This window comes from Gastrolobium bilobum, unplaced genomic scaffold (genome assembly GCF_033153095.1).
Source record: "Gastrolobium bilobum isolate Gb01-03AN ecotype WA unplaced genomic scaffold, APGP_CSIRO_Gbil_v1 utg826, whole genome shotgun sequence".
Lineage (NCBI taxonomy): Eukaryota > Viridiplantae > Streptophyta > Magnoliopsida > Fabales > Fabaceae > Gastrolobium > Gastrolobium bilobum.
Genome location: NW_026896170.1, coordinates 12,413 through 28,752, shown reverse-complemented (window position 1 = coordinate 28,752; position 16,340 = coordinate 12,413). Strand labels below are relative to the sequence as shown.

Sequence of the window (16,340 nt, the reverse complement as noted above, 5' to 3'; positions counted from 1 at the left end):
AATTATTAGGGTCAATTATGAAATTATCTCATTAATCTCATAATTAAATCATTAAATTCCTAAATTAACGGTGCGGGTTCTTACAACAACGACGATGGTTGTTGGCTGTTAACCACACTGCGTGTGTGCTCCATTGTGGATCAAGAATCAAAATTTAACAATTCCTACAGATGATGCCAATAATCGATTCGAGAAGATCGTGAATGTATACCCTATGGTCGTAATTAATTTGTGATATGTATGTCGCGATAGTTTAAAAAATAGACGACGCATAGGTTGAAAGTTCACGATTGATTAAGAGGCTCAAGGTCGAACGACATGGGTGTGTGCATAGTGCCACCTACAAGAATAGGGTTCAAAAAGTGTATACATTAGAGACTCAATCCGTTATATATAAATGGGCTTATTTGTAAGGGGTCTATGGTAGGGGAATTTTTTTAGATACTCAGGAAAGTAAGGATGGATTTCCGAGAAAATCATATTTGGTATCACATTTCAAAAAATTTACCTTGGAAAGTGATTTACCTGGGAATCCGTTTTGTGTGTAAATTGTGAATGGAAATTTCATCCAAAAAGAGGGTGGTATTATTGGATTGCTGGGAAAATAGAAAAAAGTAGGTGAAAAAGCTGACAAGAATCAGGAAATTTATCCAATATTTTCAATATTATTTTTTAGGGAAGGATATTGTAACAACCAACTAGTGTTACTACCACCAATCAATTTCACCGTAAGATTGATTATGTTGATCCGACGGTTATATTTATTTTCACCTTTGTATGGTTATGATTTTTCATATTTAATACTTTCACATTAAATATGGGGAATCATAACTGTACAAAGATGGAAATAAATATAACCGTTGGATTAACATAATCGATCTAACGATGAAATTGATTTGTAGTAACATTGGTAATAACACTAGTTAGTTGTTATAATATCCTACTCCTTATTTTTTACCTACTAAACAGCTTTTTGGTAACATTTTCGAAAAATTTACTTTCTCACTATATTTCCAAGAATAAAAATTCTTGGATAAAAAAAAAATTTCTTTATCAAACGCCACCTAAATGTGAGAGTCTAAGCGGGAGTTATTGAAGGATAAGATGATGTGACATCCATATGTTGAATAAAAAAGAACTTTGATACATAACTTTCTCTATGAATTAATAATACAAAGTATGTATTTTTTTTCATTACACAATAAATTTAAGGGTTATATTTATGGGTTTGCTTTTTCTGCAGTAAGTCCAATACGACGTCGTTTTGGAACGGAAATCATGGTATTTTTGTAATTTTAATTTATTTCAGGGTTATAATAATTTTTATATTTATAATTTTTTAAGATTTAAATACCAAAATGACGTCGTTTTGAAAATAAATGCAGATAGCTTATCTGCATTAATTGCAGAAACATTTTTCCCTATATTTATCTCATATTACATATGAGAAGCCAATTTGCTACACACACAAAAAAGAGGTGGGTCCCACTTTTATTTTTTCTCTCTACTCTTACCTGTGAATCCCACTTATAATTTTGTTTCTACTACATAAGAGAAATTTTTTTCTACAACATAGCATAAGAAAATTATTTCCCTAAATTCCCTGAATGCCACAAAGTTTAATGATTAGTCGGCATGCCTGAGCTTCAATTTTCAAATGGAATTTTAATTTTACAAACCCAAAACGGAGACGGCGGCCAGCTATGACAACGTGGGAACAGTTACCGCAATTCCCGCCTATTTTGGCTGTAATTTCCTTATCTTCTTAGAAAAAAATAATTAAAGAAATTCAGATAATTAATTAATTATATCAATAAAATGAAATTTAGAGAACAAAGAAAAGGCCTATTAGGGTATCAAGGGCCGGTTAGAAGAGAAGGTTCCTTTGACTTATTTACGTGCAATAAATTCATTACCATACTTTTCCATTACATTTGCCTTCAAATTAATGACTAATCCATCATTATTAATGTGCATTGACTTGACAATCCATAAAATATTTTATCGTTACATAAAAATTTTTGAAAAAATATACATATAAACATTCAACTTCTCCTTCTTTCATTAGCCCTCACCAAAATTCAACATCTGAAATGTTCCTTCTTTAAGAAATTCAAAAACAGATCCGAAATTCGGGTAAACCTCTGGAAATTCGGAGTTGTCATTGGAAAAGGAAGAAAAAAACCACATCCGATCCAAGCACTTGTTCGGATCTTTCAACCCTTCCCTCCCCTGTTACCAACACACCCAATTTTCCGTGTCACAAGTTTAGCGATTTTTTCAGAAACCGACTCAAATCGCAAAAGGGTCTTCGATCTGAACATTTTAGACAAAAGGGTATCTATCTATCTATCCATCCATTAGAACACTGCACACTGCACTATTGGATAATCTAGTTTTCTTCAAAAACAGTGTTTGAATAAGTCACAGAAAGAAATGAGCAAGAAACAAGCAGTGAACTTGGACGACGAGCAAATCGCGGAGTTACGCGAGATTTTCCGTTCATTCGATCGGAACAACGACGGAAGCCTCACACAATTGGAGTTAAGTTCGCTTCTACGATCACTGGGTTTGAAGCCAAGCCCTGAGCAATTAGAGAGCTTTATTCAGAAGGCTGATACCAACAACAACGGACTTGTAGAATTTTCGGAGTTTGTGGCGTTGGTGGCGCCGGAGCTTCTGCCGGCAAAGTCGCCGTACTCTGAGGAGCAGCTGAGGCAGCTGTTCAGAATATTTGATAGAGATGGAAATGGGTTCATCACTGCGGCGGAGTTGGCTCACTCTATGGCAAGACTTGGCCATGCTCTCACGGCGGAGGAGTTGACTGGGATGATTAAGGAGGCTGATACTGATGGTGATGGCAGAATCAGTTATCAGGAGTTTGCTCAGGCTATAACTTCTGCTGCTTTTGATAATTCATGGGCTTAACAACCCACTCTTCTTGTTTGCAGGTAATAAAAATTAACCCTTTAATACTTTGTTTTATGTGTCGAATGAAATTATTATCAATCTATATATGCTTTGCTTTTGTTTTTTCAAATTTTATGTGATTCGATTATATGGAAAGTCTCACTTACAACACAAGCATCATTCACGCGCTCAAATGTGATTTTGAACGGTTGTGAAAAGAGAGCTAGGTCTGTATGATATAGTATCTAGATGTATGAGTATTTAAGGAGGGAATGGTATTAGACCAAAACTAAGGAGAGTTACCTAAGCGGTCACAGAGGTGGCTGCGAAAGTGGGGGGTGCATGAAGGCTATGGTGGCTATAAAATTCGGAAGAGTGACAATTTTTTAGAAGTGTGTGATATCAGGTTCTCTAACGATAAGAGAAAGAGAATGTGTTAGAAAATTCACCATGTACCATGGTGAGCTGTGGAGGGAAAACAGGAATCACCTATAAGGTGTTGATGGCTAGACCAATAACGGCCGACCTATTATACTAGGCCTGTGTGGACCGGCCCAGTGTAATAGGTAAATATGATGTATATGGACTCACTTATAAGGTGTTGATGAGCTGGACCTGTAATGGCTGACCTATTATACTGAGCCTGTGTGGACTGGCCGCAACATAGTAAAAAGAAAAATCATAATGTTGGTTCAAAGATATGTTTTTGAATCTATTCCCCTGTCATGGCCGTATGTGAATTGTGATTATTTGTTTATACTTGTATTTGGAGACCAGATGCATGTTTGTAATTGTAAGCATCACTTGCTAAGTTGTAATTGATTGACAATTTTGTTGTACTGGTTTTAAGTTGGAGCATTTGTTTGTTCTGTTATTTTAGTTTACGCGAATTTTACAATTTAGAAAACAATATGCTAATAAGGACATACTTATATATGTTTATATGGATTCACATATTACTTCACAGAATATTATATCCAATTCTAAATTCACTATAACTTTCTTAGAAATTGTAGACTAAATGCATTTTTTTTTTTTTTTTGGGGGGGGTGGGGGGTGGTGTTTCGAAACTATATACGTATATCAATAAATATTCTTATTACTAACTGAGGAGTTAACTTCACATTGAAGCACGTCTTACTTTTGTGTTCTTGCTATTAAGATTGTAACTAAAAAAGTGATCTATTGAAGAACCTTACTAATGCTTAAGATATTGCATCCACTTCTAACTTGCTTTTCTTGCAGATTAGACAGCGAAACTTGGATTGATTCAAGGCACTGCCATATGTCTAAATAGGGTCCAAGCCTCTACATGAGTCATATTTCTGTAGACAGTGGTGCTAAACTAGTGATCGAGCTAGTGCTTAGGTTTGAGTTAGAAGATTTTGAATGCTATTTGATACCCTTTTCGTATCCGAGGAGGAGGAGCCTGGACATTAAATTTTTGGGTCTTGTGGCGATGTTGAAAGTTGATGGTTTTTAAAAATTACTGATAAGCAAGTATTTCATGGTATTATCATATCACAGCAGAATCACAAGAAACACCAAAATAGATTTGTTTCAAGAATTTTTCGGAGTTACTATCATTGTTTTTCATTAGGGGTGAGCAAAGAACCTCAAAACCAAATCGATTGCTATCTTAAATTCCAGAAATTCTTTGTTATAGAAAGGTAAACTTATTACAACAATGCGGTTACTTGTTTAGTTTTTTTATCAAACAATTCAAGTGTTCTCTCTCTCTCTCTCTCGGTCAAACTGAGTATTTTTTATATTTTTTTCTCATTTACTTTCATGTCCCGGCCGTCAATAGAGGAAAATACCACAATGCTAACTACTCTAAACCATGGAAACTAACATCTTAGAATTCAAAAAGACCAAAGTTGTGGGATATGAAGTATAAAAATAGCAACAATATAACAAATGGTAGCAACAACAGCCTAATAAAATACATCAGAATCTTTCCTACTTTAATGGTTATTTAATTGTTATAAACTAATAAATTGTTATATTTGTTTAGGAATTCGGAGACCGTTTCATGCTGAGAATAACCAACTAGCAAACTGTTACATTAGGAAAATCACAGCATGCAAAGAAGAGTTCCATTAGGTTGGAAGGCTTTGCTGCATAGGTGGTACGTGGGAAAATATGAGCTAAGGCTGTTAGCTGAGTCAAGCTATGAGATTGGAAGTTAGGGATGTACTGTTAGTACGTTACTATTGCTATTAGTACGGTTAATAGGATGATAAGTCGGTAGGGTTGTAAGTCTTGGTGGTAAGATGTATGAAAAAGTCTGTAAACGTAAGACCAGTATGAGGAATACAAACTTTAGTTTTCTTCCTTGCATCACATTCTCTCATGCTAGGGTAGAGACCCTAACAAACATACTAAATTAATCTGGGTTAAATTGCAACAACAGCAACAACAATGTCTTACATCATGCTCTACTATTTTTTTTCTTTTTCAAAACAGATTATTAGCACTAATCCTTGGCCGGTTCCTTTTAATTCAACCCCTATTACCACCTTGTGTGTGCGCTAAGAGATCATGGCCTATACTTTCAGTTACCCAAATTTGATTTTCTTTTACAAATTTTTTTTCTATGGAGGTCACACTATGTTATTACCAAGACATGGTAACACTTCAACAAAGTGCTTTGCAAACTTATAATTTTGGGCTATGGTTTAAGACAAAGACGAACATGACCTACATGAATACCCCTGGTTACAACACAGCCCAAAACAGAGGAGCGTATTTCTCTTTTTCTTTTATGCATCAAGGGGTCATATTTTTCCTACACAATTTTTCTTCAAGCTTATTAAATAGGCATTACGGGCACCATCTTTTAGTCCTAAATCCTCTCCTACTACCAATCTTTTTGAACCAATCGCTCGTGTCATTTTTGTTATGGTTTGGTTTAGCCTAAAATTGATTCAAGCCTTGGATTAGTACCAGAAGTTAAAAAAAAATTCAAAATTTTCAAGTTCTTCCACAAAAATTATAGGGCATTTCAAATTTTCAGCAAATTACTGCTACAGCCAACCCAGAAACATTAGCACATACAAAAGCCCTATTTCTAACGGCCAACACATGCATGATCACAGTCAATTAATTTCAATGATCAAGTCAGCCATAGAAACATACCATGATAAAACAGTAAATTAAAAACAGATTGAATTCACAAATTCAGCATTGCATCATTTATAGAGGCCATTTTAACAACAAATGATTCGAGCTGAACCTTTAAAACATAACTATATGTAGTTCAGGCAAAATTTCTAGCATATCGCTTTCAACTTATCCATGTAGCTCTATGTAGGATCGAAGAAATAAACATATAATCTGGACGCAAACTGTTACTGGAAGACAACGAAAAAAACTTTTTTTTTTTTTTCTGGGGTGAGTAAACAAAAGTTAAAGCGCTTGTCAATTCCATGCACGAGCACATACAAAGTAATATTTCCATTTCCTAGCATGAAATGTTAAAAGATACATTAGTTGTTTAAACAAAATAAATTGTGCAACAAACGGTCAACAAAAATTATGCCTTCTTCTTTTTCGATTTGAGCATCACGAATCCAATAAATATACATAAGAAGCAAAGAAGTGCCACCCCAGCAGAAACTGGTATTAGTATAGCATATTCTTGGGGTAAGAAATACTTGTGTACGAAATGATCACCATCTACAAATGGCTGAAAGAGCACAATATCAATAAAGAAGTTATTAGGAAGTTAAAATTGGAAAGCCATAATTCATTTGAAATACTTGGCAAGTTACTAACCAGGATGATAACCCAGAATGTATAGTAAGTAAATATCGATATGCTAATAAACGATAACAGAAATCCAACTGCTCTGTCCGCTAATTCCATTTTGATGGCTATTGTTCTCACTTCCTGCTGACAACAAAAGACACAAATGACTACTCACATTCACAATATTAGACACTTGAAACAAATGTCAACAGTTATCCATAAACCCAACAGTAACCATCAACAAAATATTGTTAGCACTTGGCACAAATAAATTCTTGAGTCTGCAACTAATTGAAAGGAATTCAAACCTTGTAATTGAATGCTGTGGTGCCTTTCAGTGTTTCACTCACATGAATCTAAGGTCAGTCTAGTACAAGCCAATTTTGGTAAGGAAAATAATTTTCAAATTTCCCAAATTTGGATATCTCATGGATTGTTTGAATACAAAAAATGTAAACATGATTAGACCTTACTATAAATGTTCGGATTAAAAAGAAATTTTTATATATGTTAAAATTTAAAAAATTATCAAAAATTAAATGTATATACTTCATATTTATTACTCTAAAAAGGAAATTAAAAATTAATATTTCATAATAAAAATTTACATCAAGTTTATTAATGCGAAAGTTAAGTTGGAAGATTTGGAACATTTGTCAGAAATTCAGATTGAATAGGATCCTAAATTTTAGACCATAATAGATTAGACAATATCCTCTCCTGCATCAGTAGTAATCAAAAGCACGTATACTGGATAATTCTATTGGTGGGAAAGAAGCTTTTATCCAAGAAGGTACTACACTTTTGTGTTGAAAATTGAAATATGAAAAGAATGACCAGATTATTTCTGAACTTGGGTCTTGGAAATATGAAAATAGAACTCCAGTAAAAAAAAGGTTATATGTGCAAATACCAAAAAAAAGCTTAGTATGGCTGTGTCAAAAGGAAAGTCATTGGCATAGCTGTGATACTCATCATAGCAGTCTCTGGCTAATAAGTCCAGCGAGTTTGAATGAGATAAATCTGTCATTATAGCAAACTCATTCTGTTGAAAGTGGCATCTCAGAATATTTTAGCACTGATAGAAGAAAAGGATTCTCTACTGAAAGATCTTGAACTGTCATGCTTAAGGATAAGCTGTCCATGGCAGTTATGAAGGAAAGCACTCGGATCAAGATAAGGAACATCCAAAAAGTCTTCTAAAAGAAAAGAACTTCGAGCTTGAGCATTTGAAGATGAAGAATCAATTGAATGAAAAATGCAATACTGACCAAGTTGACAAGACCAATATGGAAAAAAAATTCAAGAAGCTGGAAAGTGAACTTTAGAACCAGTTTAAATTGGTATATGTCTCTGCAACTATAAAATCACTGGAAGAAATTTGATCCAAAAGAAACCCAGATTCACAAACAAGATAACCACAAAATAAAGGATCCGTGTATAAAACCGGTATAAATACCATAATTCAGCTGGATTAAGTCCCCAAAAGAAGAAAACCCAAAAAAAATCTGAAACAAAAGCCGCAGATCAATCGATAACTTATCTATTGATACCAGATACCAGCATTGAATTCCCAGTTCAAAACGTCACACATCAGCTTACGAATCCCAAAGACCAATAAAATTATCCACTGAAGGTGGCAGTGTGCATGTTACTAATCCCCAACAAAATTCAGCTGTATTCTGAGATTCGATGGACAGATTTCATCACAAGAAAAAAAAATTGAAAATAAAGCAGAGAAAATGTTCACCAACCTAATGATGAGAAGCTATGATATGATGAGTTCAAGTAATGGCCTGATGATGGCCTCAGGTGGCTTTGAATGCAACAAGCAGAAATGAAGAGGAAGAGAAGAGTGGAATCTTGTAGTGGATCAGAAAACGAGGCAGAAGATAGAAGTAGAAGAGTGAAGGTATGTCCTGTAAATTAAAAAAACTTCTAAAAGACTTTTTCTTAAAATAAAAAATAAAACAGTTTCCCAGTCACACTCTCATTCACAGCACCCAGTTTTTCAGAAGCCAGTAGCTGTGGCTTTGAGAAAGAAGCACCACAAGACCTCAAAAATTGATCAAAACATTCTAAAAAGTAAAACCTTATAACTCTGATTTTTATTTAAAAAAATAAAACAAATAAACAAACGAGCCTTGATCATTACAGATCCAACCAACACTCTGCTTGCATTTGGGACGATTTCATACTTTATTACCAAAACATATCACACCATTACAGAGCCCTGATCCTTACCTTGTTAGAAGAACACTATGGTGTCAGAATCTATCACAGAAAATCTTAACGTTACATTCTGCACACAAAATCAGGAAATGTACCAAAAGATCAGCCAAATCAATATACACTGAATTGCCTTAAATCATGATATAAATGAGTCCTTAAGTCTCCACACTATGTCATATGGAACAATCACAGGTTTATTACATCTTGAACCCATTTTAATTTTTGCGAAAATTTATTATAAGGACCCTAGTCTCTAAATCAAATTCATATTACAATTAAAGCACATACCCTCACCCACTGATTCCAACCCGATAATATAATAATATTTGACAAAGTGGTGTCTCTAATTTGTATAAAATCGCCATTGCTCCATGGGATTATGAAAAATTAAATAAACTAGAGAATGTAGAGAGATGTAAAGAGAGGAGCGCACCGTGGACGAAAGCAGCAGAAACAATGAAACGATACTTCAACGCGACGCGTCGTCGTCGATCGACGTCAATTTGGAAGCAAGGAAGGCCGGAAAAAACAAGAGAACTTGCTATGGGCCGAGAGTCAATGATTTCAGGCCCAATCAACTGGTCCTAGGGTAAAACTGTTGATTTGTTATTCGGTTCTTTCACTGTTTCTTTCCTTTTGTTGGTGCAGTGTGTTAAAAATTTAGTAGGTACGCCTAGAGTCAATGTTCGAGTTTCTATTTAGAAATGAAAAGAGGTGATAGAAACATAAAATGTAAAAATAACACGAAACGTAAAATTTTTACTTTCTACTACTTAAGGTCAAGATACAAAATTATGTATATGCATGTAAAAAAAATATCACATAATGAATATGTGTGTTGAGTCACTTATCTATCTAAAAAGAAAAATTATTTTTGATAACCAAGTATCAAAATTATAAACAGTGATAACTAACAAGTAATGGATAACGAATCTGCTCTAACTGCTTTATACACTAAGTAGATTTTGGATCATCGCTCATCAGTATATAATTCCACTTCTTTCAATGCACACAATGATCCAAAAACACAAAACAATTCTTATAGCATAACTTATAGAATTGCAGCTTTATAAGACATAATTATAAAAGACATATATCCAAACAAAAAGATATCAAGATAGTGTGCATATGATTTGGGAAAAACAAAAATTGGGTTTTTTTTTAATTTCTTTTTTTTAAATATTTTTTTAAAAAATAAATCGTTTTAAGTAAAAACGGTCATAACAGTAAAAATGTAAGTTTTTATCGATTTACGCGGCATTTTTACTAATTTTTATCAAAGACCGTTTTTACTTGAGTTTTAACATGCACCACTCTAGTAAAAACGTACGTTTTTACGTTAGTTTTTGACAACAATGCCTAGAGCTACAAATGGGTCAATCGGCTTTTTAGAGCTCAAGACTTGTCTTTGTTTTAAGTTTGTTTGGCTTGGTTTGTTTAATAAATAAAATGTGCTCGGGCTTTAAAAAAAGTTTGTTTAGCAAATAAGTGCAAATCTAATTTAATGAAGCTTGGCTTGAAAGTCCATGAACTTGCCTAATATATTATTATAGAGGAAGGTTATAGTTACAATCTTTTTTTTTTTACAATATCTTACAATCATATTTTAATACCGTTGATTTCCTCCAATCAACGGTTATCATTTATTGTGAATTAATAATTAATTAATGAGTTTAATTTGCGAAAATCATAACCGTTGATTGGCGAAAATCAACGGTATTAAGATATGGTTGTAAGAGGTTGTAAAAAAAAAAGATTGTAACTATAACTACCTCATTATTACAATAAATAATATATTTCTATGTTACTGAATCATTAACCTTACTTTTCTAACCCTATTTTTTTAGGTTTGTCTATTGGCAGGGGTGTAAATGGGCTAGGCTGGGCTGGGCTTTGCCCTTCTTGGCCTAAGCCTACGTAAAAAAATATTCAGTCTATCTAGCCTATTGGCCTACTAAAGGTTTTATTTATAGGCCAAGCATGGCCTATTTTTAAAAATTAGAGAGCCTTATATGGCCTTGTAGTCCCTCCTAGTGAAATATTTTTAAAAAATTTTAAAAATACTTTTAACAATTTTTAAAATATTTGCTTGACATTACAAGTCATTAACGTGTTCATAAATTGCTGCATTTTTTTACACGAGATATAAATTTCACTAGTGAGCATTAAAAATTTTACAATAGTAACAAAAATAACTATAAAAATATACTGAGCAAAGTTCTATTCATGCATGCACTAGTACTTCTCATTATTCATAAAAAATGACAAACAAGAAAGAGTCAACATAATACCTCAGGTTTATAATATATATCATATACCCTAAAATAAATATATTATTTTTAAAAATAATGACAAACAAGGCTTTAGGCCAGGCTTGACAAATTTGGCCTATGACCTACTTGTTAAAAAGGCTTTTTTTATAAGCTCAAGCCTACTCTACTTTTCAACGTAGGCCGGACTGTAGGCTAGGTCAGGGGAGCCTGGCCCATTTACATCCCTATCTATTGGCATTCTCTCACAATCACATATTCTCAAAGCTCTCTAACTAGTCTCTCCTTTCCTCCCTCGTCACTCACCTTTCACGGCTTTACCCCAACATTTTACTTAGTGCAACTCTGGTCATTTAGACATATGAGAATTTGAAAAAATACATTTTATAATTATAAATGAGCCAAGTCAAACTCAAGCCAAGCCTAGCATTTAATTTTTCATAAACAAGTCAAGTCAAACCTAGAATTTAACTCGTATCAGGTTAATGGGTCGAGTCAAGTTCAAAATATTTTTCATAGACTTGACTCGTCTAAGCTAAAGCTTGATTCTGCCTAACTCATTTACACCCCTAAATACACCTTTGTTACTTCTGTGTTCAACTTGATTTGAATCAAATTAATCAATGAATTGATTGAGAAATTAAAGAAAAATTATTGTTACTTTAAAAACTATTAAGTTTGGAAGTTATGCATCATTACTTTTATAATTACTTATTTCATTTCTTTTATTTTATTGTTGCTATAAGATAATGATATTGAATGTTATTAAGTTAAACAATAGTAATAATAATAATAATGATGATGATGATGATGAGATTTGTAACACTAATAAACGATGATTTGAAGTCGAATTAAACGGCGAGCTATGATGTGATTTCAATTTTAAAATTGGCGAGTTATGAATAAATTTTTATCAATTTAAATTATTCTGGTCCCTATAAACTCTGAAAAATTGAAGTTACACCTAGACTGATACATAATTGTTCTAGGGGAAGGATATACTTACCACAAAAAATATTTATTACCTTTATAACCAATTTAATCACCGTTGATTTCTGTCAATCTAATGATTATAATTTATTAAAAATTATGGGTTGTACTTATTAATTAATTATTAATTCTTAATAAATTATAACCAATAGATTGACGGAAATCAACGGTGATTAAATTGGTTGTAAAGGTAATAAATATTTTTTGTGGTAAGTATATCCTGCCTCAGTGTTCTATTAGAGCCTTATTCTTACAATTTATGTAAGGTTTTGAGCTTATATGTCTCATAATTTACCTTTAAGCCTTCTTGAGCAATTTGAGCCTGAAATTGATACATCTTCATTAGAATTATTTTGCTTATTTTAATTCCTAGGTTCCTTCTGAGCTTTCACTGACTAATCTTTCAGGTTTTCACTGTAAAGGAGGAAGAGACTATTATCTATGATGTAAAGAAAAGAAGCAAAGAGCATAATCCTGTGATTTACAATTAGGGGTGAAACTGGCTCGGGCTAGTCTACAGGGGCCTACGGCTCGGACTACATCAGGCCAGATCTGACCTAGTATATTTCGTAAAACAAGCCGGATTTGGGCCTTAAAAAAGCTTTTTAATAAAAAGGTAGTAAACTGATGTGCCTCTGGCATTTATGTTTTCCAAGCCAAAAATAATAAGAAATCAGTCATAAAAGAGCATTTCTTGTATATTAATTACTTTTATTAGTTAGTTTTCCTATTTCAGTTTATTTTTCATCTTTTATATCATTTTTGCAGGTTAAAGCAAGAAGAAATAGGAAAATTGAGAAAAATTGAAAAAGGAAAGTGGCGCTACCCGCGCCACTTTGGCGCTGTTGCAGCGCCGGAAAAATACAGAGACCAGAGATTTGGCGCGAGACCCGCGTCAGAATGGCGCTACCTGCGCGAGAAATCGACCCAGTGCAAAAATGTGGCGCTAGACCTGCGCCAGAATGGCGCTACCCGCGCGAACTTCAGCGTGGAGGCAATTTCGAACTTAAAAGGACGCTGCGAGGGTTCTTTAGGAGGACTTTTGACGACAGAGCAGAACAAGGACTCGTGAAGGAAGAGAAGAGCAGAGGATTGTTCTTAGTTTCTCATTGTAATTACATTCTTTCATCTTTATCTTTTATAATTTTATGTCAGCCATGTCTATGACTGGCTAATTTCTTTTATTGTAAACCCTTGTTACGACGGATTGGTTTACTTTTACTCATTTATATAAATTGTCTTTATCTCTATCATGTGCGTATTTATATTCTCTTTATCAGAATTGATCAATCTGATAGTTGAGAATAGTTTGAGGGTTAGAATCCTAGATAAGAATATTGGGGTTTTCATCCTGAAAGGGGATAGGATAACGGTTCGTATGCATGCTAGGGATAGATGTGTATTGAATTGCGGATACCTAAATTATTGAGTTCATTGCTTAATACCATGAGGAACATTGCAAGGAATTGGGGTTCCAATTGGGTTTAAAGGGTTAACCTTGCAAGGAATTGAGGGTTAACTATTAATATTTTTTAGATAATAATTTATCCGAGTAATTTTATAAATGAATATTGTAAATCAATCCAGAGTAAGAAGTGGGGATCATATGGTGAGTGTATCCTAGCTACAATGCTTTTCTCATTTTTACAAATCAATTCATTCTTATTCTTATTTTTATTCTTCAATATAAAAATATAAAAAACAAGTCTTTACTTTTAATTTTACTCAAATCGACATTATTTGTCACAAACAAACCCTTTTGAACTCTTCCATTCTTGAAAGGAATATTAATTGATAAACGATCACAATCACTGTGGAGACGAAATTTACTTACTATTATATTACTTGTGCGATCGGTATACTTACCGAAAGCATCAAGTTTTTAGCGCCGTTGCCGAGGATTGGCGTATCTTTTATCAATTAATTTGATTTGTAAGATTGGATTTTTATTTTATTTTTATTTTTGATTTCTCTGTGATTCTTGAACAGTGCTACTAATTCCTTTTCTGAGTTGTATGCGAGGTAAAGAGCCAGAATTTCCACTTGATTTGGAGATTACAAAGACTGAAAAGAGATACAGAAAACTTGCTCGGAAGAAGCTTGAATTCGACAAGTCAGAAATTCTGTCTGAAAAAGCACACAAGATGGCAGGGAATAATGAAGCGGACAATCCTCTCATGGACACCATTCTGACGCCACTATTTAACAGGCCCAATTCAAGTATTGTCCATCCTGAAGTTGGCAACAATAATTGGGAGCTCAAGTCTGATAATATTCGACTGGTGGAGAGAGCTCAGTTTGGTGGAGAGGATGATGAAGACCCTCATAGGTTCATAAACAGATTCCTGATGATCTGTGACTCGACTAAACATCCTCAAGTGTCCAATGATGCAGTCCGGCTGAGACTGTTTCCTTTTGCTCTTAAAGGAAAAGCTTTGAATTGGTTGGAAAGGCAACCTGTGAGAAGTATTCCCTCATAGGAGAATTTATCAAACAAGTTCTTTGCGGAGTTCTTCTCGATGGAAAGATACAATCAAATGGTGAATGATATCACCAATTTCACTCAAGCTGAGGGTGAAACTATGTGTCCAGCCTGGAACCGGTTCAAAGATCTAATGAGGAGATGTCCTCATTACCCCATGACTAATGGTGATCAGGTCCGGATCTTCTTCAACGATTGTAAACCGGAAATCCGGATGGTTCTGAATGGTGCAGCAGGTGGCACAATTAAAACTCTGAGAGCAAATGAGACTCTTGAGTTGATTGAGAGGATGGCTGCCAATGAAAATGAAGTGCTGTCATCCAAGCCTAAGAGAGGTATCCTTCAACTGGAAGATAATGATGCAGTGCTGGCTGAAAACAGTTTGTTATCTCAGCAGATAGCAAACTTTACCTCAAGGCTTGACAAGATGCAGCTTGCTGGTGTTCAGACTAAAGCTGCTGTTGTTGTGTGTGAATATTACCAGGACAATCATGAGTCTAATAAATGTCCTTTGATGCCTTCTGATTCACCTCAACAAATGCAAGTGAATGGCATTTGGTATGATCAGAGACCTCCGCCATAAAATACTCCAAGAAATCAGAATTTTCCTTCTAGAAGTAGCAATTTTTAGAGGAGAGGTCAAGAAGGTGGTCTTGATTATAGTTCTAACAACTACCTGCAGCCTCTACCAATCCCAAACAAAGAGCCTTCTGATTTGGAGAGGTTAATTGGACAAATGGCTCAACATTCTAGTGCTTTTATGGAGGAAACTAGAGCCAATACAAAGAATACACAGGCTTCTATCAGAAATTTGGAGAATCAAATTGGCCAACTGGCAAAACAAATGGCTGATAGAACTCCAGGTACCTTCCCTAATAACACAGTTACCAATCTGAGGGAAGATTGTATGTCCATCACAACCAGAAGTGGAAAAGTACTGCCATCTCTTGAGACTGAAGAGAAGCTGGATACTGCAGGTAAACCTGAAAAAGAAATTGAAAAACCTGCTAAAGTTGTGAAGCCTCTGCAGAAAGGTGAAAAAGAAGAGCAACCGATTGTTGCTGAAAAAAAGAAATTTGAATTGAATCCTGATTATGTAATAGCCATGGCACCCTATCCTGACAGATTCAAGCAAGATGCCCAGAAGCAACAATATGCCAGGTTCCTTGATATATTCAAAAAGCTTCATATCAATCTTCCATTTGTTGAAGCCTTGGCTAATATGCCCAATTATGCCAAGTTTATGAAGGACCTGTTGTCAAGAAAACACAAGCTGCAGGAATTCCAAACGGCGACACTCACTGAGGAGTGTAGCGCTATCATTACGAAGAAGTTTCCTCCTAAGTGTCATGATCCAGGGAGTTTTATTATTCCTATTGCTATTGGAAACAGAAATGTTGGCAGAGCTTTCTGTGATCTTGGGGCAAGTATAAATCTGATGCCCTTGTCCGTGTATAAATCTTTGGGGATATCTGAGCTCAAACCTACTATGGTTTCCTTGCAACTTGCTGACAAATCTTTAAGGAAACCTAGTGGTATAATTGAGGATGTCCTTGTGAAAGTGGACAAATCCATCTTTCCAGCAGATTTTGTAGTGTTGGACATGGAAGGGGGAACTGAAATGCCTCTTTTATTGGGTAGACCTTTCTTGGCCACTGCTCAGGCCATGATTGACATTGAGAATGGGAAGCTAGAGTTAAGGA

General features: G+C 34.5%; 2 protein-coding genes across 4 annotated transcripts; one reads left to right on the top strand and one right to left on the bottom strand.

Moving 5' to 3' along the window:
• The first annotated feature begins 2,080 nt into the window (after positions 1-2,080).
• LOC133298095 (probable calcium-binding protein CML11) lies at positions 2,081-4,560 on the top strand. Its single transcript, XM_061497329.1, has 2 exons — positions 2,081-2,951; positions 4,156-4,560. Exon 1 carries the CDS (start codon positions 2,437-2,439, stop codon positions 2,926-2,928), a length of 492 nt encoding a protein of 163 aa, XP_061353313.1. The 5' UTR covers positions 2,081-2,436; the 3' UTR covers positions 2,929-2,951; positions 4,156-4,560.
• A 1,777-nt stretch (positions 4,561-6,337) lies between these two features.
• Positions 6,338-9,385, bottom strand: LOC133298096 (dolichol-phosphate mannose synthase subunit 2). Of its 3 annotated transcripts, none has more exons than XM_061497332.1 (4): positions 9,329-9,382; positions 8,908-8,965; positions 6,691-6,807; positions 6,338-6,601 (listed from the first exon to the last, which is right to left on the bottom strand). In XM_061497332.1, the coding sequence occupies exons 3-4, from the start codon at positions 6,778-6,780 to the stop codon at positions 6,449-6,451; spliced, it is 243 nt and encodes an 80-aa protein (XP_061353316.1). In that variant the 5' UTR covers positions 6,781-6,807; positions 8,908-8,965; positions 9,329-9,382; the 3' UTR covers positions 6,338-6,448. The 3 variants fall into 3 exon arrangements, with proteins under 3 accessions (XP_061353316.1, XP_061353315.1, XP_061353314.1); XM_061497331.1 differs by lacking the exon at positions 9,329-9,382 and adding an exon at positions 9,184-9,321 and having other exon boundaries at positions 6,343-6,601; positions 6,691-6,804; XM_061497330.1 differs by having other exon boundaries at positions 6,344-6,601; positions 6,691-6,804; positions 9,329-9,385.
• Positions 9,386-16,340: the final 6,955 nt, after the last annotated feature.